The sequence below is a fragment of the Podarcis muralis genome, chromosome 8, assembly GCF_964188315.1.
Source record: "Podarcis muralis chromosome 8, rPodMur119.hap1.1, whole genome shotgun sequence".
Lineage (NCBI taxonomy): Eukaryota > Metazoa > Chordata > Lepidosauria > Squamata > Lacertidae > Podarcis > Podarcis muralis.
In genome coordinates, this window is record NC_135662.1 from 1,723,771 (window position 1) to 1,749,847 (window position 26,077).

The 26,077-nt window shown below is 49.3% G+C and overlaps 2 protein-coding genes across 2 annotated transcripts; both read left to right on the forward strand.

The window, feature by feature from the left end:
* Window positions 1–691: 691 nt before the first annotated feature.
* Window positions 692–7,788, forward strand: TMEM276 (transmembrane protein 276). The gene is made up of 4 exons (XM_077932669.1): window positions 692–799; window positions 2,098–2,192; window positions 3,441–3,543; window positions 5,285–7,788. The coding sequence occupies exons 2-4, from the start codon at window positions 2,185–2,187 to the stop codon at window positions 5,798–5,800; spliced, it is 627 nt and encodes a 208-aa protein (XP_077788795.1). The 5' UTR covers window positions 692–799; window positions 2,098–2,184; the 3' UTR covers window positions 5,801–7,788.
* Window positions 7,789–8,228: 440 nt separating this feature from the next.
* Window positions 8,229–25,922, forward strand: LOC114600155 (ras-related protein Rab-19-like). The gene is made up of 5 exons (XM_077932668.1): window positions 8,229–8,912; window positions 12,945–13,190; window positions 17,366–17,528; window positions 19,739–19,858; window positions 25,280–25,922. The coding sequence occupies exons 2-5, from the start codon at window positions 13,002–13,004 to the stop codon at window positions 25,399–25,401; spliced, it is 594 nt and encodes a 197-aa protein (XP_077788794.1). The 5' UTR covers window positions 8,229–8,912; window positions 12,945–13,001; the 3' UTR covers window positions 25,402–25,922.
* Window positions 25,923–26,077: the final 155 nt, after the last annotated feature.

The following is a 26,077-nucleotide window of genomic DNA, read 5'->3' on the forward strand; positions in this document are numbered from 1 at the left end:
AAAAGAGGCAGGTGACCCAGGCAAAGGTCCCTGCCCCGAGGAACGCACAATCGCCAGCTTTTTCTCCGTATTTTTTGCGGGGGGGAGTTATTCCTCGCGAGCTGCTCGTGTTAATGTTTGTTTTATCTTTGGTAATTCAGGATCGGACTTCCTTACTGCAGCCGCTGAGCCGGTGCAATTTTTTGAGCAGTGCAATCTGGGGCAGGTCTACTCGGAAGTAAGTCCCATTGACTTCCTCGGGAATTCCTCCCAGGTAAAGCGTGCAAACTGGACTGCTGCTTTCCCCTCTCTCCTAACACTAAAATTTATTATATTATTATTATTAACACTAGAACACCCAAGGAAGACAAGCGCATCTTCCTGATGTTGGGCGCCCTAAGTTTCATATCGCAACAATGCTCCCTTTCCTCTTGGCCTGAGTGCTATTGCGCGTGCGCAGTCCCTAACGCGCCTGCCCAGTAGCGACCGTTGAAGCCGCTGCCCTTTTTCCTTGCCCTTACTAGGAAGGCCCAATCCAAGAAGGAGCGCGGGGGTAATTTCCGCCTCCAGGGACTGCTCAGAAGCCTCTAAAACAAGTAAAGAGAAAGGCCGAGAGTCTCTCCCGGCTGGGACGAAGGTGGCTTTGTTTCCCCCGCGGGGAAAAGAAAGCCTCTATGGTTTTTTCCTGCCCCTCTAGCCTGGCGCACTCTATGGCTCTTTTCTCTTCCGGGTTTCCTCTCGACCTGCCGCTCTAGCCGTGGGAGACTCGGTGTCGGGCACTTGGAGGACTCCGCTCTCGCTCGGGGGAGAAACGGGCCGGGTAGGGAGAAGGAAGGGAAGCGCGGGCCGGGCAAATGGAGGCCGGGGGAGCCCATCCCTCTGGCCTCTGAGCTTTCCTCCCTTCTTTTCTTTGGCGGGACTTCCGCTCCCTGGGAACTTGGCGTTGAGGAGACGCGACACAAAAGGAAGTGGGGCTGGGAGGGAGGAATAAAAAGGCAAACTCAGACCCTGGAGGGTTGTTTTATACACACACACACACACACATATATATATGGGACGCGGGTGGTGCTGTGGGTTAAACCACAGAGCCTAGGACTTGCCGATCAGAAGGTCGGCACTTCGAATCCCCACGACGGGGTGAGCTCCCGTTGCTCGGTCCCTGTTCCTGCCCACCTAGGAGTTCGAAAGCATGTCAAAGTGCAAGTAGATTAATAGGTAAGGTAAATGGCGTTTCTGTGCGCTGCTCTGGTTCGCCAGAAGTGGCTTAGTCCTGCTGGCCACATGTACGCCGGCCACAACCGCAGAGTCGTCCGCGACTGGACCTAATGGTTAGGGGTCCCCTTACCTTTATATCAAAGCGGGGTTCTCTGGAGAGGGGGGCGTGCTAAGAGGCAAGGGGGCCCAGTGCCGCTTTCAAATGGTCAGACTCGCAATTTAGCGACACAAAAGGAAGAGGGGTCAGGAGGGAGGAGGAAAAAGGCAAACTCATTGTGTCAAATCAGCCTTGTCGTATTTATTCATTCAATTTCTTTGCTGCCCGCCATCCGAGGATCGCGGGGCAGTTTGCAACATGGAAACACAAAAATACATAACATAGAAACAAAAAAGAAAGTAAATAGTTTCAGTTGGCCTTTGAATAAATGTGCAATAATTGGTTACTGTTTCTCATTTGTGTGTGTCGTTATCCTCCTCACTGCACACTGCTGTTTTGAATAAGGCTTTTTATAGGGCTGGATAGGAAGCGCTAGGGGTGAGTTTATGGAACTAACTTGGGAACCACAGATATATATCACACCCAAATGACCACAAAATCCAGCGCCTTTGCTTTACCCTTTGCCCAACTTTTCATTAAAAGTCGGGGGTTTTTTTCTGCTTTAGCAATATGCCACCATCTTTCTAACCAGGCACCTGAGATTATAAGTTTTTCATTATGAACTTCAGCCCCACGGCTGAGCCCAGGTGAGCAGCGTTCAAGCTGATCCTTTACCTGCCGTGCCCTCAATCTTGGGGTAAGTGCTGGATACTTGATTACCTGTCTGAAATTGCCTCCTGGTTAGGAGATGCAGAGAGCAAGAACTTCGCCTCCGACACCTGACATGCCGATTCATTGTCTTGTAGCTCGATGCCCGCGCAGCAGCCGTGCCTCATCCTGACTCCTGGGCTCTTTAACCTGCACGCTCCTTCCCTCGCAGAGCAAAAGTCGCCATGGCAGAGTGAGTGTCTCAGAATCAAATCAGCTGACCCCTGGGGCTGGCCCTTGCTCCCTTCTAATGAGGAACAGTGGAACCAGATTCCCTTGGGACTCCTTCCTTGGAGCAGATAGATAGATAACATAAAACTTTATTTTTTATTTTTTGCACTTCATTTATTTATTATTAATGTTGCAATACAGCTATGAACTTAGCAACCTTTGCTGTTATCTGCTCATTTTGATCTGATAGAAGAAAGGACATTGTGTCAGTGGTTGAGCGCCCTGGGATGGTACGAGTGGGGTGACGATCCCCACAACACCTACTCACTATGGGCCCCACTAAAACAAACCATCTGATTTGTCAACGTCTAAAAGATATTGAGCATCAGAACAACCTGGGCGTTATAAGGAAATTCTGCCCTTGGTACGTTCATTTTCCACCTCTCTGTTTTGATTCTCTGGCCCCATATCTGCACAAACTTCGTATCCCAAAATACAGACGTGCTTTTACACTTGCAAGACTGGGTGGTTTGCCATCTGCGGTACTTGAGGGTCGATTCCAAAAGATCCTGCCTGAGAAACATCTTTGCCCCTGTGGAGGTGGTAGGACCGGAACAGCGGCACACGTCCTCCTGTCTTGTACTCCTTCCTTGGAGGTTTTTAAGCAGATACAGTGGTCCCTTGGTTCTCAAACGCCTTGGTACTCAAACAACTTGGAACCCAAACACAGCAAACCCAGAAGGAAGTGTTCCAGTTTGCGAACTCTTTTCGGACGCCGAACCTTCTCCATTTTGAGTGTTGCGCTGAGGTCTGTCTGTTTTTGCTATTTATTTTGCGTTTTTGCGGCTCTTTTTTGTTTTGTTTTTGTGACTGTGTGGAACCCAGTTCAGCTACTGATTGATTGATTGTGTGACTGCAGTACATTGTTTATTGCTTTCATTTTATGGATCGATGGTCTCGTTAGATGGTAAAATTCATGTTCCCTTGCTATTTTAGGGGTTGTTTTTAAAAGTCTGGAACGGATTAATCCGTTTTGCATTGCTTTCTATGGGAAAGCGTGCCTTGGTTTCAGAATGCTTTGGTTTTGGAACGGACTTCTGGAACGAAATAAGTTTGAGAACCAAGGGACCACTGTATTGGATGGTCATCTTCCATGGATGCTTTAGCTGAGATTCCTGCCTTGCAGCGGGTTGGACTAGATGACTCTTGGGGTCCCTTTGATTCTAAGGAGGCGTGAAATAATCCTCTTTCTCTCTGCCTTCATTTGCAGAGCCTCGGCCTCAATACCTGGCTGGCCTGATGAGGTGACCGGTCTGCTCTCCAACCTCCTGCTGTGTGTCGTGTCCCTGGGCTCCGCTGTCCAAACCTTCCAGGTAAGAAAAGAATGGAACTTGATTTGGGGAGTCCCCTGGTGTTTCAGCTTGCTGGCCTGACCTCTTGGGTGATGGGCCTTTGCTGTTGTTGTTGTTGTTTAGTCGTTTAGTCGCGCCCGCCTCTTTGTGACCCCCTGGACCAGAGCACGCCAGGCACTCCTGTCTTCCACTGCCTCCCGCAGTTTGGTCAAACTCATGCTGGTAGCTTCGAGAACACTATCCAACCATCTCGTCCTCTGTCGTCCCCTTCTCCTTGGGCCCCACCATCTTTCCCAACATCAGGGTCTTTTCCAGGGAGTCTTCTCTTCTCATGAGGTGGCCAAAGTCTTGGAGCCTCAGCTTCAGGATCTGTCCTTCCAGTGAGCACTCAGGGCTGATTTCCTTAAGAATGGATGCGTTTGATCTTCTTGCAGTCCATGGGACTCTCAAGAGTCTCCTCCAGCACCAGAATTCAACAGCATCAATTCTTCGGCGATCAGCCTTCTTTATGGTCCAGCTCTCACTTCCATACATCACTACTGGGAAAACCATAGCTTTAACTTTGCTAGAGAGGGGTTTTGGATTCAGGCCAACCAATAATTGCTCTCTGTACAGGGAACCTGCAACCTGCCAAATTATTATTATTATTTGCACATGCACACCTGGCAAATGTAAAATCTGCATGTGGAAACAGGGCTTTGCGCTCCGGGATGTGCAAAGGTCTGCTGCCCGCTCCTCCTCTTGAACTGCATTGCCGACAAGGGTCACTGGGTTAGTTCTTACTCACAGAGACCAAGCTGAGAAGCTGCAACATTTAAATATAATTCCCAATACATTTGCTACAGTCTGTTAGGGAGGCTTTTAACATATGATGCATTACTGTATTTTAATATTTTATTGGAAGCCGCCCAGAGTGGCTGGGGAAGCTCAGCCAGATAGGTGGGGTATTAATAATAATAATAATAATAATAATAATAATAATAATAATGACGCGGGTGGCGCTGTGGGTTAAACCACAGAGCCTAGGACTTGCCGATCAGAAGGTCAGCGGTTCGAATCCCCGCGACGGGATGAGCTCCCGTTTCTCGGTCCCTGCTCCTGCCCACCTAGCAGTTCGAAAGCACAACAAAGCGCAAGTAGATAAATAGGTACCGCTCCGGCGGGAAGGTAAACGGCGTTTCCGTGCGCTGCTCTGATTTGCCAGAAGCGGCTTAGTCATGCTGGCCACATGACCCGGAAGCTGTACGCCGGCTCCCTCGGCCAATAAAGCGAGATGAGCGCCGCAACCCCAGAGTCGGTCACGACTGGACCTAATGGTCAGGGGTCCCTTTACCTTTACCTTATCCTAGATATGGGATGCAGGTGGCGCTGTGGGTTAAACCACAGAGCCTAGGTCTTGCCAATCAGAAGGTTGGCGGTTCGAATCCCCACGACGGGGTGAGCTCCCATTGCTCAGTTCCTGCTCCTGCCAACCTAGCAGTTCGAAAGCACGTCAAAGTTCAAGTAGATAAATAGGTACCACTCCTGTGGGAAGGTAAGCGGCGTTTCCGTGCGCTGCTCTGGTTCGCCAGAAGTGGCTTAGTCCTGTTGGCCACATGACCCGGAAGCTGTACGCCGGCTCCCTCGGCCAATAAAACGAGATGAGCACCGCAACCCCAGAGTCGGTTGCGACTGGACCTAATGGTCAGGGATCCCTTTACCTTTTACCTTTATTATTATTATTATCTGAGCTCCTATTGCCGTCTACTCCCTCTCTTTGCAGATCAATCGAGGAACCTCTGCCGGGTTTCTCCTCCAGGCCCTTGTGCCCCTCCTGGATACGGCCACCCACCTCGCCGCCCTTCCAGGGCTCGGTTTGGAGGCTGCCCGCCACAGCCCAGACAACGCCTGGGTCTCCACGGTGGTGGGGCTCCCCCTGCTCGCCTTCGGCTTCCACTGGCTGAACGGGGACCGTGCCACGGCAAACGCCCTCTTGGGGGGCGCACTGCTGCTGTTGCTGGCTGGCAGCTGGGGCTCCTTCTCCGAGGAAGGCAAGGCCATGGTGGCCCACTCCGTCACCTCGGTGGTCTCCATCAGCATCCTGATCGCTTCCACCTTCACCGGAAACGCCTGCGGGATTGCGGGCAGCCTCTTGGTGGGCACGGCTGGGGTGCTGGCAGGGACCCAGCTGCGGCGGCTACTGGTGCTCCGGAAAGAGGACGCCGTCTGCTGCCTCATGGCGGTGGCAAACCTGACTTTGCGGCGGGCTCTGCAAGCGCAGCACCGAGAACTGGACTGAGGGGGTGGGGACTGCAGGCCAGGGGGTCTGACGGGCAGTGGGGCCATCGCAGCATCAGGTGAGGTAGAGGAAAGGCTGGTCACGTCTGTTGGGTGCCACAAAGAGGCTTGGGAAATGGCCTCCAGGAAAGTCTTCAGGGAGCCTACGACTCTGGAAAGGGCGCTGCCAGTTTGGATACTGCCAGGGAGGCAGAGGCATCAGGCAGCCTCATCGTCGTCTCCGGACGATCACCGGTCTCCCGTGGAAACAGCATCAGCCAAATAGCGACACTTGCCTCAGACACATTCCAAGACTCATGCACACCCTTTTCAGCCTTTCTCCGCAACGGAAGATTCAGCCAGAAGAGCATATTTACAGCTTTATTCAACGTAGGTCAGAACAAAGGAAAAACATGACTGCTTGCATCTGCGTCGAAGAAACAGCAGGAACAAAAGCTATATACAAAACGGAAGTTCCCAGCAAGAACAGTGCTGGGAGTAAACAGGCATGTGACACACAACAATCATGCCTGACACTTTTAAGGAGGAACTATATCCTAACATCCTCCCCCTTTCCGTGTAACCTGTAGTACCTGTGGTTCAACCCAATTGCAACCTTTGTACATAAACCTTAAGTTGTTCTCTGTTAACAACCTTAGACAACAGATGAGCAGCAAGGGGTCCTGGGCACTGCCCATCTCAGGCAGCCAGCTTCTTCCTTTGCAGAGCTTGCTGGGTTTAGTGAGCTGGCAGAGATGGGCAAGGACTGCTGCGTCCTTGGAGCGTGGGTAGTGCCACCTCGCACTGCGAATGTCGGAAATCCCACTTCTGACACCAAAGATCCCCGCTGGTTTCTTTCACCCGGACCCTCGGCGCTTTCCTGGGTGCGCTGGTCAGGAAGCCAGGCCGAATTGGAACGGGTGGAAGTTATTAACTCAAGGTTTCGTTGCAGCAGGTTGCAACGGTGCTAGGTGTGTCACAGCTGTGAAACCAACAGGCTACTGGTTAAAAGGGCTCGCGTGCCTCTTGTCAGCCATAATAATAATAATAATTTATTATTTGTACCCCACCCATCTGGCTGGGCTTCCCCAGCCACCCTGGGCGGCTTCCAACAAAATATCAAAATACCGTAATACATCAAACATTAAAAGCTTCCCTAAACAGGGCTGCCTTCAAATGTCTTCTAAAAGTCTGGTAGTTGTTGTTCTCTTTGACATCTGGTGGGAGGGCGTTCCACAGGGCGGGTGCCACTACCGAGAAGGCCCTCTGCCTGGTTCCCTGTAGCTTGGCTTCTCGCAGTGAGGGAACCGCCAGAAGGCCCTCGGCGCTGGACCTCAGTGTCTGGGCAGAATGATGAGGGTAGAGACGCTCCTTCAGGTATACTGGACTGAGGCCGTTTAGGGCTTTCAAGGTCAGCACCAAGGGTTTGAATTGTGCTCAGAAACGTACTGGGAGCCAAGACCGGTGTTATGTGGTCTCAGCGGCCGCTCCCAGTCCCCAGCCTAGCTGCCACATTCTGGATTAATTGCAGTTTCTGGGTCACCTTCAAAGGTAGCCCCACGTAGAGTGCATTGCAGTAGTCCAAGCAGGAGATAACCAGAGCATGCACCACTCTGGCAAGACAATCTGCGGGCAGGGAGGGTCTCAGCATGCGCACCAGATGGAGCTGGTAAACAGCTGCCCTGGATACAGAATTGTCCTGTGCCTCCATGGACAGCTGTGAGTCCAAAATGACTCCCAGGCTGCGCACCTGGTCCTTCAGGGGCACAGTTACCCCATTCAGGACCAGGGAGTCCTCCACACCCGCCCGCCTCCTGTCCCCCCAAAATAGTACTCCTATAGCCTGCCCGGGACTGACCAGCCAAGCAGAAAAAGCCAGGTATTCCCTTCACAGCTCCTCCTGGTGGGCCATCAAACGTGGGCGGCTGTCTTGACCCTGACGGGTCACCATGCGCAGCCTCTCTCATATGGGTCTTCCTGCCGGGTAGGGAGTCAACAGGTAAACATTGCGTTTACGAGGGTTGCGCAGTGGTAAGAGTTTCGAACTCGGACCTGGGAGACCAGGGTTCGAATCCCATGACACTCACCGGGTGACCTTGAGCCAGTCACTGCCTCTCAGCTGAGCCTACCTCTCAGGGTTGTTGTGGGGAGAACAACAACCATGTATGCATCTCCACCCCCATCGTTCTGCCCAGACACTGAGGTCCAGCTCCGAGGGCCTTCTGGCGGTTCCCTCATTGTGAGAAGCAAAGCTACAGGGAACCAGGCAGAGGGCCTTCTCGGTGGTGGTGCCTGCCCTGTGGAACGCCCTCCCACCAGATGTCAAAGAGAACAACTACCAGACTTTTAGAAGACATCTGAAGGCAGCCCTGTTTAGGGAAGGTTTAATAGACTATTGTATTTTAATATTGTGTTGGAAGCTGCCCAAAGTGGCTGGGAAAACCCAGCCAGATGGGCGGGGTATAACTAATTTATTATTATAATTATTATTCCACCTTGAGCTCCTTAGAGGAGAAGGCAGCATATATGAAATACAGACATCCCAGTTCACCTGCGACAATGTCCTCCCAGTGCAGATTTCCAAGCCCAGAAGTGACGGAGGACGGGGTACCCTAATAAACAGCCGCTTGGGACCTCGGTCTCCCCAGATGAGTCCGCCAGCTGCCTCCTTCCCTTGCCACTCCAGGCAACCTCAAGGGCCTTGGCTGAGCTTCAAGCACCTGCATTTCACGGTTCGCAAATGCGCCGTTTCTGAGCTCGGAGGAGAGGCGAAGAATTCTCGCGGCTGTAAAACAAGAAAACAAACAAACCCCAGCCCCACATAAAGAGGCAAATAAAGACCTGATGCGCGGAGTGCGCGACATTTGCCCTGCTTCTTGCCATCTCCTGTCGGAGACAGGGAACTAGGCTGGGTCAGGGAAGGGCAGCCATCTGTGCCAACCTCTTTCCACACCCCCAGAGGCTTAAGGCCTCTTCAGGAACTCCTGAAGGAGAACAGGCGGCCCTCTCTGGACATTGGCCTTGTGACTGGCATGTGACTGGCAGGGCGATGATCTCTCCGCGGATCCCTCGGAGGAAGAAGCCTCTTGGTCAAGTGGGCGGCTGACTCGGCTGGCCTCGAGAGGACAGACAAGGTAGAGGAGCAGTTGCCTTGGCAAGACATTCCATGTCTCAGTTGGTGGAGGGCCTGGGTTGGGATGGGGGTGCCTCTTTCTGGCCCTGTTTTATGGGGTTCTGCCAGGCTGCCCCTCACCCTGGCAGAAGGGGGGTGCTCTCAAGGCCGGGCTGTGGGTATGTCTCTGGTGTTTGGACCAAGGATCTGAATACCAGTGGGGGCAACTGTAAGGTTCTACACATAGGCAGGACTAATCTGGATATACACATATAGGTTGGGGGACACCTAGCTTGGCATGTGAAAAGGATGTAGGGGTCTTGGTGGACCACAAGCTTAACATGAGCCAACAGTGCGACGCAGCAGCAAAAAAAGTTAATGCAATTCTAGACAAAAAAAGTTAATGCAATTCTAGGGTGTAAAAAGGTACAGTCATACTTCAGGTTACAGATGCTTCAGGTTGCGTTTTTTCGGGTTACAGACCCGCCAAAACCCAGAAGTACCGGAACGGGTTACTTCCGGGTTTCAGCAATCACGCTTTGCGCATGCGCAGAAGCGCCGAATCACAATCCGCATGCGGCAGACGCGCCACTGCGGGTTGCGAATGCTGCGGGTTGCGAACGTGCATCCCCACGCACTGATCACGTTCACAACCCGAGCATCCACTGTAAAGGTAAAGGACCCCTGGGTAGTTAAGTCCAGACAAAGGCGGCTATGGGGTTTTAGTGCTCATCTCGCTTTCAGGCCAAGGAAGCCGGCGTTTGTCCACAGACAGCTTTCCGGGTCGTGTGGCCAGCAGAACTAAACCGCTTCTGGTGCAACAGGACACCGTGACAGAAACCAGAGCGCACTGAAACGCCGTTTACCTTCCCACCGCAGCCGTACCTATTTATAAGAATAATAATTTTTTATTTATACTCTGCCCTTCCCGGGCTCAGGGTGGCTAACAACAAATTTAAAACACTTTTAATTATAAAAGCAGCATAAAATGCAGTATAAAAACATGAATAACAATAAAATTCAAAAATCAATTTAGGGGAAATAAGCATTAGATAATCCCCAGGGCTAGCTGGCTGAATTGGTCCTACTTGGGCCAGTGAGGAGACCAGGGGAGAATGAGCTGTGGGGTCTCAGAGCAGGTGAGGGAAGGGAAGGGAAATAAAAGATCAGGCTGAATTCAAATTAAAGGCCAGGTGGAATAGCTCTGTCTTACAGGCCCGTGAGAACAAGATGCTGGCCTGATCCAGCGGATTCTTACGTTCTTATCCTCCCTTTCCCTACCTCCGCACACCTTTCCTAACCTTCATGCTCCCGCTTGTGGAGGAGCCACATGTTGATGGCCCTCCTTGCGCTTCCACTGGCAAGGGGGCGTTTATTTCCCCGTGGAAAAGGTAGCCGAAAATGGAGTTTCACTTGAAAAAAGGTTATGTGTTCCATTTAATCAGCCAGCTCTTTTTCTGTACACGTTTTTGCCTGCTATGCCTTTCTGTTGAATGCGCTTCAATGTTTGCTAAAGAAATCTGCGCTGAATGTCATGCTAAGTTGGCGCTGGCGGAAGCCTTTGTTTGTTTTTCCATTTGCCAGCAGGTGGTTTTTAATCTTCACATTTACACCTGTCGTGGCTCTGCAGAGAAGTAATCCTGCACTGATGTGGATGATGATCATTATTACAGTCATGCGTTGTGTTGCATTTGCTTCAGGTTGAACGTTTTCAGGTTGCGTCCCACGGTGACCCGGAAGTACCAGAAAGGGTTACTTCCGGGTTTCGCCGCTCGCGCATGCGCAGACACTCAAAATGATGTCTCACACATGCACAGAAATGGTGAATCGTGGCACGTGCAGACGCAGGTTGCGTTCTGCTCATTTTGCGAATGGGGCTCCGGAACGGATCCTGTTCGCAACCAGAGGTACCACTGTATTATTATTATTATTATTATTATTATTATTATTATTATTATTATTATTATTAATATTATTATTAACACCCAGCCAATCTGTCTGGGTTTCCCCAGCCACTCTGGGCAGCTTTCAACAAAATATTAAAAATACAATAAAACATCAAACATAAAAACAGGGTTGCCTTAAGATGTCTTCTAAAAGTCAGATAGTTGTCAATTTCTTTGACATCTGATGGGAGGGTATTCCCCAAGGTGGGAGCCACCACCAAGAAGGCCCTCTGCCTGGTTCCCTGTAACCTCACTTCTCGCAGAGAGAGAACTGCCTGAAGGCCCTCAGCTCTGGACCTCAGTGTCCAGGCTGAACGATGGGGGTGGAGATGCTCTTTCAGGTCTACTGGACTGAGGCCATTTAGGGCTTTCAAGGCCAGCACCATTGAAATATACTCAGAGTCGAGAGTGGATTTCATGCTCTTTATTCAGCTCATAGTGGTGAGGGGGGAATGAAAGTTTCCCCAAAGTATCTGCTTTATATCCATTATTTACACAATGGGCCCCACGTGATTGGCTAATTCTGGAATTCTCCGGTAGGCCAATCAGGTTGTGGATTCACTTCCATCTGGAGCTGGATTGGGTGGTTCCTGCAGACCAATCATACTGCTGCATTGTTCTAGGACCAATCAGACTGCTGCATTTTGGATCCTATTGTTCTAGGACCAATCAGACTGCTGCATTTTGGATCCTATTCAACTCAGTACATAACAACTATACTGAATGAAGCAGTCCAATGCATATAAGTAGTCATCCTTCAGTTTCTGTGTCCCCTTTGTGGGTCCACATTATAGGGGGCTGGACTAAATGACTCTATGGTTCACATTCCAGCTCTACAATTCTACAATTCCATAAAGGTAAAGGTAAAGGTACCCCTGCCCGTACGGGCCAGTCTTGACAGACTCTAGGGTTGTGCGCCCATCTCACTCAAGAGGCCGGGGGCCAGCGCTGTCCGCAGACACTTCTGGGTCACGTGGCCAGCGTGACAAGCTGCATCTGGCGAACCAGAGCAGGACATGGAAACGCCGTTTACTTTCCCTCTGGTAAGCGGTCCCTATTTATCTACTTGCACTCGGGGGTGCTTTTGAACTGCTAGGTTGGCAGGATCAGGGACCGAGCAGCGGGAGCTCACCCCGTTGCGGGGATTCGAACCGCCAACCTGACGATCGGCAAGTCCTAGGCGCTGAGGTTTTACCCACAGCGCCACCCATGTCCCCTACAATTCCATTACTCACTTAAAAAACAAACAAACCAGAGATCTTTCCTTTAGGCATTTTACCACTAGAAATTAAAAAGGACATAAGACCGCTGTTCATGCGTGCCACCACAGCAGCAATTCTTGGGGCGAGGAAGTAGGAAGAACGAAACAGTAACGACAATTACAGATTGGCAGATACTCATGTTAGAATATTTACAACTAGCAAAACTGACGGGAAGAGTTAGAGGAGTATTGAACCAGAAAATATTTGGAGAATGGAGAATATTTAAAGATTATATAAGATCATATTGTACCCACTACACCATATTAGCAGAACTTGAGCAATACTTGTAAACACAACCAATACCGTTTGTGGAGTAGACGGGAACAATATTAAAGAATATAAAACTGCGGGGGGGGGAATGATGACAGTATAAACAGTACAATGAGAATGACTGGAAGACTCGTTTTATCAGAAGTCTTTTTTATTTAAGTATTAATTAGGAAGATTAAGTTTTTTAATGCATGTAAATCTGTTTTTTCTTCTTTCTACTTTCTGTATTTTCTTTATATTTTTTCTTAATTCTTTTTCCTTTTTCTTTTTGTAGTATGAGATTGTAAATTCTTTGTATATGTAATTTAAATTAATAAAGATTATTATTTAAAAAATTAAGAAATGTGGAAATTAAGGTGATCCAACTTGGGCCGAGCTCTCCTAACTAGTTTGCGTCTGGATCTGGGCTTTGCCACTTCCAGCAACGGGGAAGTGTTTGCGTACTGGATCCGTCCTTCGCCAGAAAGGAGGGAGAGAATGCAAACACCTATTCCCCTCCTTGAACAAACCCGGCCACATTTCCTCCTCCCCACAGCTGAGCTGCGGCTTCAAGATCTCCTTCTCTCGCTTGGCAAGGAGCATCTCTGCCCGTCAGGTGTGTGCCACACCTGCTTCTGGTGAAGAAGCTTAGCCATGGCAGGTACAAGGAGCCCCAGGTTCAAGATGATCCTCCTGGGGGATTTTGGGGTGGGGAAGACCACGCTCTTCCATCGGATCAAGCTGGGGCGTTTCCTGGAGGGAGACCACCCGCCCGGCCAGCACAGCTACACCTGTGAGAAAACCCTGCCCCTGAAGCTCAACAGCAGGAACTGCCAGGTCCAGGTAAGGGCCCGCTTCCCGGGCAACTCATTTGGTTGGTGGTTTGCCTCTGGAACTCCCTGCCTCATGAAAGGGGGAAAGGGAGAGGGAAAAACAACAGGGTCTATGCACCTTCGTAAGCACACTTGGGTGCTTGGGCTTATGCAGGGTGGGAGTTGATGGCTTGGTCCCTCTTACGATTCTGAGAGGGGCAGGGGCTCAGTTTCCTTTTAAAAAAATTATTCAAAATTGAAACAAAACATATTATCCAGAAAACATATCCTTATTTTCCCCCCATTTTTCCTCCCTCCTCCCACCCTCCCACACAAAACCCACCCACCCCCACCCTCCCACTTCCCTCAGTTCCAGTCTTTGGTTTCTCTAAGAATGCTGTTTTCTGCATATTACACAGTTGTATAGATCCTCAAACTATTTAGCTGATTATCATCAATAGAAAAGTTTGTGAATGTTTATTCAAAGCCAGCCAAGGAGTCCAGTTCGCTTTGTTGCCTCTTCAAATACTTTGTAAAGGGTTCCCAATCATCTTTAAAGTCACAGTTATCCTCGTCCCGTAGCTTAAATGTCAGTTTTGCCAGTTCTGCATAGTCCCTCAATTTTTCTTGCCATGATTCTTTAGTTGGAGTTTCTTCAGTCTTCCATCCTTGTGCTATTAAAACTCTGGCGGCCGCATACATGAAGATGTTTTTCCGCTTTTTTGGTAGGTCTTTCACTACAATCCCTAACAAAAATGCTTCAGGTTTTTTAACAAATGTTAGATGGAACATTTTCTTCAATTTGTTGTATATCGTTTCCCAAAATTTTTAAATTACATTGCAATCCCACCACATATGATAAAATGTCCCCTCCTTTTCCTTACACTCCCAACATATATTTGAACTAGTTTTATACATTTCCCCTAGCTGCACTGGTGTCATGTACCATCTGTACATCATCTTCATGTAATTCTCCTTCAACAGGGAACAATCTGTAAATTTTAAATCAGTTTTCCATAATGTTTCCCAATCTTCCATCATAATGATGTGACCTACATCTTGTGCCCATTTAATCATAACTGATTTTACCTCTTCATCTTTCGTCTCCCATTCTAATAGTATACTGTATGCAGCCTTCAGTAATTTCACTTTCCCTTCGATCACTTCCCTTCGATCACTTCCGGCTCAATTTCCTGGGGGCCACATTGCTTGCTGTGGAAGCTGAGATTCACCTGCATGCTGCTCTGCATTCCCCTCTCTCCTCAGAAAGGAGGAGGAGGTGGGCTGTTTCTGTCATGGAGGATGGGGATATAGGGTCTTGTGACCCATGTCTGTGGTGAATAATAAAAGAACTGACTGGGTGCCTAGATTCAGAATTTGGAGCTTAACACGCTCTCCAGTGGGAGGGAGCCCCTAGCAGCAGAGCTTAAACCCACAAAGTTGGACACCCTTCCAGCTTGATAAATGCAGTGATTCTACGAATTAAACCTTTTGCAAATCCTGTTTAGCCCACTTGCAAAGCGCCCCCTCTTTCCACCCTTCTTGCAATGAACAGACCACACACTGTTAAGTACAGTCATAACTCGGGTTACAGATGCTTCAGGCTGAGTTTTTTCAGGTTAGGGACCAGCCAAAACCCAGAAGTACCAGAATGGGTTGGTTTCGGGGGTTGCGCATGTGCAGACGTGCTAAATCACACTTTGCGCATGCACAGAAGCACCGAATCGCAACCCGCACGTGCGCAGACGCACCGCTGAGGGTTGCGAACGTGCATCCCACACAGATCACATTTTGCAACCCAAGCATCCATAGTAACTTTAAAATGATTTACTTACAAAACATTCCAAAGGTCCGATTCATGCATTTATCCAAGCAGCAGCAAGAAAAACATAGGCAGAATCCTCCAGGGTAGAAAGTACAGAAGATAGTTCCAAATGGATGTTCAGAGCTTTGGAGATGGCTTCGACGCACACACTCCCTGATGGGTTACATGGTGTGGAGAAAAAGTGAGGCACAGGAAGAGAAGGCTTAACTTCTTCACTCATCAGAGAAGAGGGGCATGACCTAACTGAGTCTAGGAACAAAGCTCTATTGTCTTAACCCCTTCATGTACCAACTAGTACTCATGTATGTTTGACCGCAATTTTCTGCATTTATGGCACCCAACTTTTCGAACTCCCGGCATTGAAGTCCTGAATAAATCCTAGCACTGACAGGTGAAGGTCTTCTTCTCCTTCTGTAATTCCTGCATTGCAGAGTGTTGAACTAGATGACCCTTGGGATCTACAGTTCTATGATTCTGTTTCCCACACTTCACCTGCACGCCCCAGGGCAGGTTACAACAATTCGAAATTCAGAATTAGAAACAGTGAAAGCAAATCGCAGTCACAGGAATTGGGTGGGTCCTGAAAACACACATCTCAGGTGTCAAAGATCAGGGCAGAGAGGTGTGTTTTATGCATTTGCTGAAAGCTGCATAAGAAAAGTGCCAGGCACGCCATGTGGGGAATTCCACAACCCATGAGCTGTCACAGAGACACCCTTTTACGATACGATACGATAATCTTTATTGTCATTGTCCCATACAGAACAACGTAATTTAAATCTACATCAGACATTCAAAACCAACAAAACTGCTATCCCAGCCTGGTTAGCCCCCTAAAAACTCTAATACCCCATAATTAAATACAATATACTCTCCCAGAGACTACCTTACACTGCGTTTAAAACAAAAATCGCATTTGGATAGAAACTGTTTCTCAGGCGGCTGGTCCTAGTCTTTATAACCCTGGACCTTCTTCCAGAAGGCAGAAGCTGAAAGAGATCATTTCCGGGGTGCGCACTATCCTGCGCTATCTCTGCAGCTTTCTTATGGCACCTGGAAGCGTAGATTTGATCCAAGGTGGGAAGAGGGCACCCAATTATTCTCTCCGCAGTCTTTACAACCCAGGACAGCATTGTTTTCCCCCTGGCCGTGCAGCTCCCAAACCACACGCACAGACCATAAGTTAATACACTCTCCACAGTACAATGGTAAAATGCCATCAACAGGTCCTTAGAGAGATTGTTTTTCTGGAGGATTCTCAGAAAATATATATGCTATGCTCTCAGGTCTTTCCTGTTTTCTCCCCAGGTTAGGTCATTTCTCAACTCCATTCCCAGAAATCAAAACACCGAGACCTGTTCCACACACTTCCCCTCAATAATGAGTGGCTGAATATTCGATTTACATTTCCTAAATAATTAATAATAATAATTTATTATTTATGCCCCGCCCACTCTGGGCAGCTTCCAACCAAATATTAGAATACAGTGATACATCAAACATTAAAAGCTTCCCTAAGCAGGGCTGCCTTCAGATGTCTTCTAAAAGTCTGGTAGTTGTTTTTCTCTTTGACATCTTGTGGGAGGGCGTTCCACAGCATGGGCGCCACTACCAATAAGGCCCTGTGCCTGGTTTGCTGTAGCTTTGCTTCTCGCAATGAGGGAACCGCCAGAAGGCCCTCAGCGCTGGTCCTCAGCGTCCGGGCAGAACAATGGGGGTGGAGATGATCCTTCAGGTATTCTGGACCGAGGCCGTTTAGGGATTTCAAGGTCAGCACCAACACTTTGAATTGTGCTCGGAAACGTACTGGGAACCAATGTAGGTTCTTCAAGACTGGTGTTATATGGTCTCGGCGGCCGCTCCCAGTCACCAGTCTGGCTGCCGCATTCTGGATTAGTTGTTTCCGGGTCACCTTCAAAGGTAGCCCCACATAGAGCTCATTGCAGTAGTCTGCGGGCAGATAGGGTCTCATCCTGCGTACCAGGTGGAGCTGGTAAACAGCTGCCCTGGACACAGAATTGACCTGCACCTCCATGGACCGCGTTGAGTCCAAACTGACTCCCAGGCTGCGCACCTGGTCCTTCTGGGGCACAGTTACCCCATTCAGGACCAGGGAGTCCTCCACACCCGCCCGCCTCCATAATAATCTCTTTTGTTTTCTTTAAATTAAGGTGTAAGTTGTTTTCTCCGGCAGCCATCGCCCCGATCTTGACAGGGTCTACAGGAAAGAAAAACGACAGAGGACCATGTCATACCTGACTAGGTCATCACAAAAACCCAGATAATCCCCCTCTAGGTTCCAGTCAGTCTCTCATAGGTTTGCTGCGGCAGGGAGTTCCCCTGTTCGGCGCTCTAACCACCTGCTCTTTCGACCTGCGCAGATTTCCCTGTGGGACACGGCTGGGGAGGAGCGCTTCCTGTCCCTGAGCAGGAGCTACTACCGGGACGCGGATGCTGTGCTCCTCGTGTACAGCCTGCAGCACCTCCTCTCCTTTGACAGCCTCTTGCACTGGCTGTATCTGGCCAGACAGTACTGTGCGGATGGTGAGTGAGAGGCAGGGGAAAATGAAGAGTCCCGGAGTACGGAGGGGTCGGTGGCCACTTTCCCGCCTCCGCGCCTGCGCCTTTATCAGCAGCCTGACACGCAGACTCATAGGGTTGCAGAGCAGGACGGGACCCCAAGCGTGTCACGGTCTGGTTCATGGGCGATCGATGTCCCGGTTGGGGGTGTCGGGACCAGGGGCAAGATGGCAGGGTGGGAGCAGGAATGGGGGTCCAGAAGCCAGGAGGCAGGAAGCCAAGAATCCAAGGTCAGAGAAGTCAAGAAGCCACGGGTCCGAGGGTCGAGGAGCAAGGAGTCACAAAGTCAGGGGTCCGAGGGTTGAGAAGCAAGGAGTCACAAAGTCAGGGGTCCGCGGGTCGAGGAGCAAGGAGTCACAAAGTCAGGGGTCCGAGGGTCAAGAAGCAAGGAGTCAAGGAGTCAAACGCAGCAAGGCAGGGAACGTGTTGCTGTGGCAAAGAGCCGATGGGAAAATGCTGACCTTATATCCCTTCCCGGCTCTTGCCACCAGGTGCTGTGAGTTACCAATCAGCCTCACCTGTGCGGCCGCACCTTGCCTCTTTAGAACAAACTTAGGAAGGCCCCAGTCGTGCAGAGTCTACTGGTCACAGGGCCTGGCTCCTGCACACACACCTGACCAAGCGTCGCAATGCATGGCACATTTATTCAATTAAAAGTATTTTGGTTGATGAATTCAGTAAAACAGATGAACTTGATCCAGTCCTACCATCGTCCCTAGCTAGCAGGTCCAGTGGTCATGGATGATGGGAATTGTAGTCCCAAAACACCTGGAGGCCCAAGTTTGGGAAAGTCTGCCCTAGGTAATCCCACTGACCACCAGGAGGCAGTATTGGCCGCTCTGAGAAGCTAGGTAGGCAGGAGCAGGGACCGAGCAACGGGAGCTCACCCCGTCATTGCGGGGATTCGAACTGCCGACCTTCTGATCGGCAAGTCCTAGGCTCTGTGGTTTAACCCACAGCGCCACCTGTGCCCCTCATACAATCCACTACTTTCTCCCAAATCTTAATAAGTATAAGACATTGTAAAACCATGTTTTAAAGAACCATTATCCTTATTACATTTCCAACAAAATGCAGTCTTAGGCAGTCCTTTTCTATACAAACATAGTGGAGTTCAATAAATTCAAAATATTATTTTCTGTTGTATGTCACAATTTAAGTCATATACCTTTGCTATAGAAGTGACTCTCCCATTGTCTAGGTCTAGGCAACACAGCAACCACAAGTTCTTTTTTCCAATCATTTCTTAAAATCTGCCTGTCAAATTTATAATAAATAATAATAATATTATAATAATTTATTATTTATACCCCGCCCATCTGGCTGGTTTTCCCCAGCCATTCTGGGCGGCTTCCAACAGAACACTAAAATACAATAACCTATTAAACATTAAAAGCTTCCCTGTCCGGGCAGAACAATGGAGGTGAAGATGCTCCTTCAGGTCTACTGGACCAAGGCCGCTTAGGGCTTTCAAGGTCAGCACCAACACTTTGAATTGTGCTCGGAAACATACTGGGAGCCAATGTAGGTCTTTCAAGACCTTTGTTATATGACCTCGGCGGCCGCTCCCAGTCACCAGTCTGGCTGCCGCATTCTGAATTATTTGTAGTTTCCGGGTCACCTTCAAAGGTAGCCCCACATAGAGCGCGGTCCAAGCAGGAGATAACTAGAGCATGCACTACTCTGGCAAGACAGTCTGTGTATGTTGAAAAGCATGGGGGAGAGGACAGAACCCTGAGGCACCCCACAAGTGAGAGCCCAGGGGTCTGAACATTCATCCCCCACCACCACTTTCTGAACACGGCCCAGGAGGAAGGAGCGGAACCACCGTATAACAGTGCCCCCAGTTCCCAGCCCCTTTAGACGGTCCAGAAGGATGAAATGGTTGATGGTGTCAAAAGCCGCTGAGAGATCCAACAGAACCAGGAATATCTATAAAAAGTCATTGTGGGTGGTGGTTTTTTGTTTTAATAAACTTAACCAGTAGTATCTCAGGAGTCTCAGAAGCTGAAAACGCTGCTGGCCCAAACAAAATTGTTAACAAATGTTGGAGCTGCAAATATCCTTCCACCATACATGAACTGGCCGCCTCCTGCCCTGCCAGGGGCTCAGAGCCTTTAGCCCCAGCACCTGTTCTCAGATCTTTCTGTTCTTTCTCCCTCGCCCCCGCCAAGCCAATCTCTTCCTCCTGGGCAACAAGAGTGACCTGGAGAGCTGCGTCCCCGAAGAAAAGGCCGAGAGGTTTGCAGTGGAGCACGGCGCGTCCGGCAGGTTCAAGGTGTCGGCCAAGACAGGTAAGGAGGGGAGGGACGCCTCATCTTTCCGGCTGAGCTGAGAGAGGGGGTGATGCAAATGAGGTTGGTGTAAACAGCAGGGGCAGTGATTCCACTGACCCCCCAAGCACAGAAGAAGCAGGAAGGGGCTCGAAACGGGGGACGGCGGTGGCAGACTATCGGGGGCCGCATTCCTTTCAACATTGCAGGGGTCACAGGCTTGGGAGCAACGGCTGAGGCCAGGGATGATGATGATGATGATGATGATGATGATGATGATGATGATGATGATGATGATAATAATAATAATAATAGATTATTTGTACCCCGCCCATCTGGCTGGGTTTCCCCAGCCACTCTGGGCGGCTTCCAACAAAGACCAAAAATACACTAAAATGTCACACATTAAAAACTTCCCTGAACAGGGCTGCCTTCAGATGTCTTCTGAATGTCAGATAGTTGTTTATTTCCTTGACATCTGATGGAAGGGTGTTCCACAGGGCGGGCGCCACCACCGAGAAGGCCCTCTGCCTGGTTCCCTGTAACTTGGCTTCTTGCAGTGAGGGAACCTCCAGAAGGCCCTCGGCGCTGGACCTGAACGATGGGGGTGGAGACGCTCCTTCAGGTATACTGGACCGAGGCCGTTTAGGGCTTGAAAGGTCAGCACCAACACTTTGAATTGTGCTCAGAAACGTACTGGGAGCCAATGCAGATCTCTCAGAACCGGTGTTATATGGTCTCGGCGGCTGCTCCCACTCACCAGTCTAGCTGCCGCATTCTGGATTAATTGCAGTTTCCGGGTCACCTTCAAAGGTAGCCCCATGTAGAGCGCATTGCAGTAGTCCAAGCGGGAGATAACCACAGCATGCACCACTCTGGTGAGGGAGCTGAGTGTTAGATGATTCAATACAGGTAAAAGACATTATTTCTCCACGTGGTGCAGAGTTAAACTATGGAACTCCCTCCCACAGGAGGAGGCAGTGATGCCCACCAGTGTGGGCAGCTGTAAAAGAAGGTTAAATGAATTCATTGAGGAGGAGGAGGAAGAGAGGGATACTAATGGGTACTAGCCAGCACAGGTGCCAACTCTCTGGGTGCCCAAGCACCCACAAAATTCCTCATGAAGGGGCCAGGCCCCAGCAAATTTTGGTGCTGGGGCCGTGCACACTGCAAAGCACCCATGGCCCTGGGAACCTGCGGTCATGGGGCCAAGTTGTCCCTCCTGCTAGCCAGGATGGCTCTGCTTGGCCTCCACAGTTGGAAGAGCAGTTCCTGGAGGCCACAGGAAGCGAGAGTTGCTCTTGTGCTCGGATCCTGCCTGTGGGCCTGGATGGGCCTGATCCAGCAGGATCTTCTTATAGAGGGGATATGACCTAGGGCAGGGGTCTGCAACCTTTAAGACAAAAAGAGCCACTTGGACCCGTTTCCGAAGGGGGGAAAAACTGGGAGCCGCAAAACTTGTGATTATAAAAATAACTTTTTTGTCACTTTTTTTTATTATTTCTTTGTTTGACCCCTCAGAATTAGTCCTCCTCATAGAAATAAATGTTAAATTAACAAGTTACCTTTTTGTGTGTGTGTGTTCTTCACTCTCCTTCAAAACAGTGACCAGCGTACATGCCCCCTTTCAGTACAGTGACCAGCGTACATGCCCCTTACAATGTAGCGGGCGGGCGGGAAGGTGACGTCGGGGCGGTGCGTGTCTAACGCACGCACCGCCCCCATGCGACGTCACAGCCAGTACAGCGCCCACCGCAGTGGGGAGTGTCGGGGCGCACAATGTGCCTCCTCCCCTCGCTAGTATCCGCCCCGGAGCCGCGGCAAAGGTGTAAAAGAGCCACATGCGGCTCCGGAGCCGCGGGTTGCAGACCCCTGACCTAGGGAGAGTCTCATCATCATCATCATCATTTATTATTTATACCCCGCCCATCTGGCTGGGCTTCCAACAAAATATTAAAATACCGTAATACATCAAAAATTAAAAGCTTCTCTAAACGGAACCAGCTAGGGAGTCCTGGAAGTCCAAAGTCGGTCTGACCCATATGTTTCCCTCCCCTTATGGTCTTGATTTATCAGCTATTTTAAAATGAGGCTGCATTTTAAATTGCATTTTAACCTGGATTTTAAATTGGTTTTTTTCTTTCCTTTCCCCCCTCCTTTCCCCCCTATTATGTTTTTACTGTGATTTTATTGGTGTTAGCTGCCCTGAGACTGGCTCTGGCCAGGGAGGGCGGGGTATAAATAATAATAATAATAATAATAATAATAATAATAATAATAATAATACAACAACAACAACAACAACAACAACAACAACAACAACAACAACAACAACAATAATACAGTAATAATAATAATAATAATAATTATCAAAAGAAGCAAGTACCATGGTGAAATTTACTTTTGCAGCTCTGCGTACTTTTGCCTCTGGCAATTGTCTGGCTGCATCTCTTTGACACCTCCTAGAGCTTTCCATTTACAGCAGCTTTCTGTTTCCACATCTGCTGAGGCTCCTTCCTTCCTTCCTTCCTTCCTTCTTCCTTCCTTCCCCAGGTTCTTTAGCTTCTTCCTCTGCTGACGGGCGGGCGTTTTCGAAGATGCCAAGTCAGCCTCGTAAAATCGTCACCGAGAGTCAGCATAATTTCCCCAGGCAGCTGGCACAAAATGACACAGAGACCGAGCTGCGCTTGGCATCCTCCTGAGTCCACCGTGTCTGATCTGCTCTTTGCCTAAATGGCCGAGGTTAGCAGAGTCCAAATGAACAGGTTAATCATGGAAGCATAGAATTCTAGATCTGGAAAGGACCTCCAATGGTCAAAAGTGTTTTAAATTTGTTGTTAGCCGCCCTGAGCCCGGTTTTCTGAACCGGGAAGGGCGGGGTATAAATAAAATTAATTATTATTATTATTATTATTATTATTATTATTATTATTATTATCTAGTCCAACCCCATGCAATGCAGGAATCGGCGCTAAAAAGTCCTTGACAGATGGCCGTCCAACCTCTGCTGAAAAACCTGCAAGGAAGGAGAGTTCATCGCCTTTTGAGGGAGTCTGTTCCACTGTCAAACAGCTCTTGTTGCCAGAAAACTCTCGCTGGGGTTTAATTGGAACCCCCTTTCTCGTAGCTTGAAGTCATTGGTTCGAATGCTGCAAGCTTGCTCCATCTTCCATGTGACAACCCTTCAGATATTTAGAGATGGGTATCCTGTCTCCTCTCAGTCTCCTCTTTTCAAGGCTAAACATACCCAGTTCCTTCAACCATTCCTCATCAGGCTTAGTTTCCAGAACCTTGATCAGGCATAGGCAAACTCGGCCCTCCAGATGTTTTGGGACTACAACTCCCATGATGCCTAGCTAACAGGACCAGAGGTCAGGGATAATAATAATAACAATAATAATAATAATAACAACAATAATAATAACAATTTATTTATATCCCGCCCTCCCCACCCCAGCCAAAGCTGGGCTCAGAGTGGCTAACAACAATAAAAGTAACACAGTTTACATAAAATCACAATCAATTAATTGAAATGCATTCTAAAATCAATTCATTCTAAAATCAATTCAGAATCAAATTCAAATTAATGGCAACTATTGGGCTAGAGTTCTGAGGATTACCAAAGAAGGGGGTCAGACTGTGCCTTGGCCAAAGGCCTGGTGGAGCAGCTCTGTCTTGCAGGCCCTGCGGAAAGATGTCAAGTCCTGCAGGGTCCTGGTCACTTGTGACAGAGCGTTCCACCAGATCGGAGCCACAGCCAAAAAAGCCCTGGCTCTGGTTGAGGCCAGCCTAAGCTCCCTGTGGCCCGGGATCTTTGTTTGAAGACATACCAGGAGAGGCGGTCCCATAGGTACGAGGGTCCTAACCCATATAGGGCTTTAAAGGTTAAGACCAGCACCTTAAACCTGACCCTGTACTCCACCAGGAGCCAGTGCAGCTGGTATAGCACTGGGGGAATGTGATCTCGCAGGGAGGACCCCGTAAGGACTCTCGCCGCGGCATTCTGCACCCGCTGGAGTTTCTGGGTCAGTCTCAAGGGTAGCCCCACGTAGAGCGAGTTACAATAATCCAGTCTGGAGGTGACCGTCGTGTGGATCACAGTGGCTAGGATGATGGGAATTGTAGTCCCAAAACATCTGGAGGGCCGAGTTTGCCTATGCCTGAGCTTGATCACCTCATTCGCCCTCCTCTGCACACGTTCCAGCTTGTCAACATCCTTCGTAAATTGTGGTGCCCAGAACTGAAAACAGGACTCCAGGTGTGGTCCGACCAAGGCAGAACAGAGCGGAACTACGGTATTACTTGCCTTGATCTGGGCACCAGATTTCTGCTGACACAGCCTAAAGCAGCATTAGCTTCTTTTGCTGCGGCATCACACTGCTGCCTCTTCTCCTCTGGGCTCCTTCCCCTGCCCCCAGCATGCAATTAGGCAGAAGCCTGCCGGTTGCTCAACCTTGCTTTAAATAGCATTTATTAGCTTGCGCCAGTCTTGCGTGAAGCTGTGGGGTTTGCAGCAGGTTGGGTAGGCGCTAATTACCCGCCCGGCTGCCAAGCAAGGTCACGAAGGGCCTTCAAGCCAATCTGACAGGCGGAGGAAGGTAGGGGTGGGGTGGTGGTTTGCAAGCGCGCCAGCCAGACTTCTCTGGAGGAATGTGCATCTCTCAGGGGGTTGAGATAATGAATGGGTGCGCAGCAGCAGGTTCTATTTCTGGACCGGCAAGCACCGGCAGAGAAGGGCGCTTTGCTAATATTAAGTAATACAGCAGTCTGCTTTCCTGGCACAGAACATTGGGAGGGGCAGAGACCGGTCTGTGCCAACAGTGCTGCTATTATTGTGGCACCTCCAGTCCATCAAAGAGCCTCCCTCCCACCTCACCTTCATCCACAGACTCGGCGCCTTTTGTTTTTTTATATATACATTTTTATTAATTTTTTAACATATAATTTCCACCAGTCATTTAACATACATTTTTATCTTATACAAACTTTTTTTAGACTCCCATCAACTACTGCTGAAGATTTTCCATTCTTTATCACTTAATCTGCATTTCTTAATTTCTCTGTTACTTTTAATTATCCTTAACTAATACAGTATTCTCTTCATAATCTTCCTTGCAATATTTCGCATAATCCTCCTTACAAAACTTCTTGCAGTCCTACTAGCGTAATCTGTTTATTACAATTGCTTTGCAAATAGTTCAAATATTTACTCCAGTCCTCTTAAGAATCTTTGGTACCGCAGGTTTCGAATCCCTCCTGTCATTTTGTCTAATTCTGCAGAGTCCGTTAATTTCATTTGCCACTCTTCCTATATACCTGTAATAATCAGAATACGTGCAAACAGGAGACTTGCCTGCCCACTGCCTGGCCTTCTTCCTCTCTCCCTCTCCCTCTTCCCCCTCCAACCTGGCCCAGGCTTCCTTCTCTCCTCCTCTCTTCCAGGTGAGAACGTGGAGCGCAGCCTGCAGGAGATGCTGGAGAGGCTGTTCCTCAGGAAAGAATTCCAGCACAGCAGCCTCCATCTCCCCCTGCAAGATGCAGGCTATGGCCAATGTGGATGCTGAGCGTGGGAGAGCCTCCTGCCGCAGGATTTTAGAGGATGCTTCAGGTAGCCTTTGGTCTCAGGTAGCCTTTGGTCTCGGGTAGCTTTTCTCTGTGCGTTTGCCGCATAACGGATCGGGACATTTGCCACTTCCATGGAGACGGCTGGGCTATAGCAGCCGCCTGTGTCTGACCTGAAGAGTCTCTGTAGCATATTCTGCTGTGGCGCTGGTACCCTTGGCTGGAAGTCATCTTGGTGGGCCAATGAAAGCCTTCCTCACTTCACCTCCATCAATGCTTCTCTTTGGAGACCTGTGGGCCATTTCCTGCAGGATGCTGAGCTGACGAACTGACCCCACTGTGGACACACAACCAACTTCTGGGAACTGCGGCTTCTGAGCTACTATGGGATCTGGGGGGGGGGGGGGGTTATATGTGTGAGGGTGCAATCCTTGGCCTCTCCCCATGTCCTGTCGGTGTTCCAAACAAGGCAGTACATCATCCTTCCTCTCCTCCTCCTGTTCCAAATTTTCTCTTCTTAAGATCAGGCCAAATGGGGACCAGCTAGTCCAATATCCTGATCTCACAGTGGCTGACCAAATGCCCATTATGGGAAGCCAGCAAGCAAAACCTGAGCACAAGGATATAAATAAATTATTATTATTATTATTATTATTATTATTATTATTATTATTATTA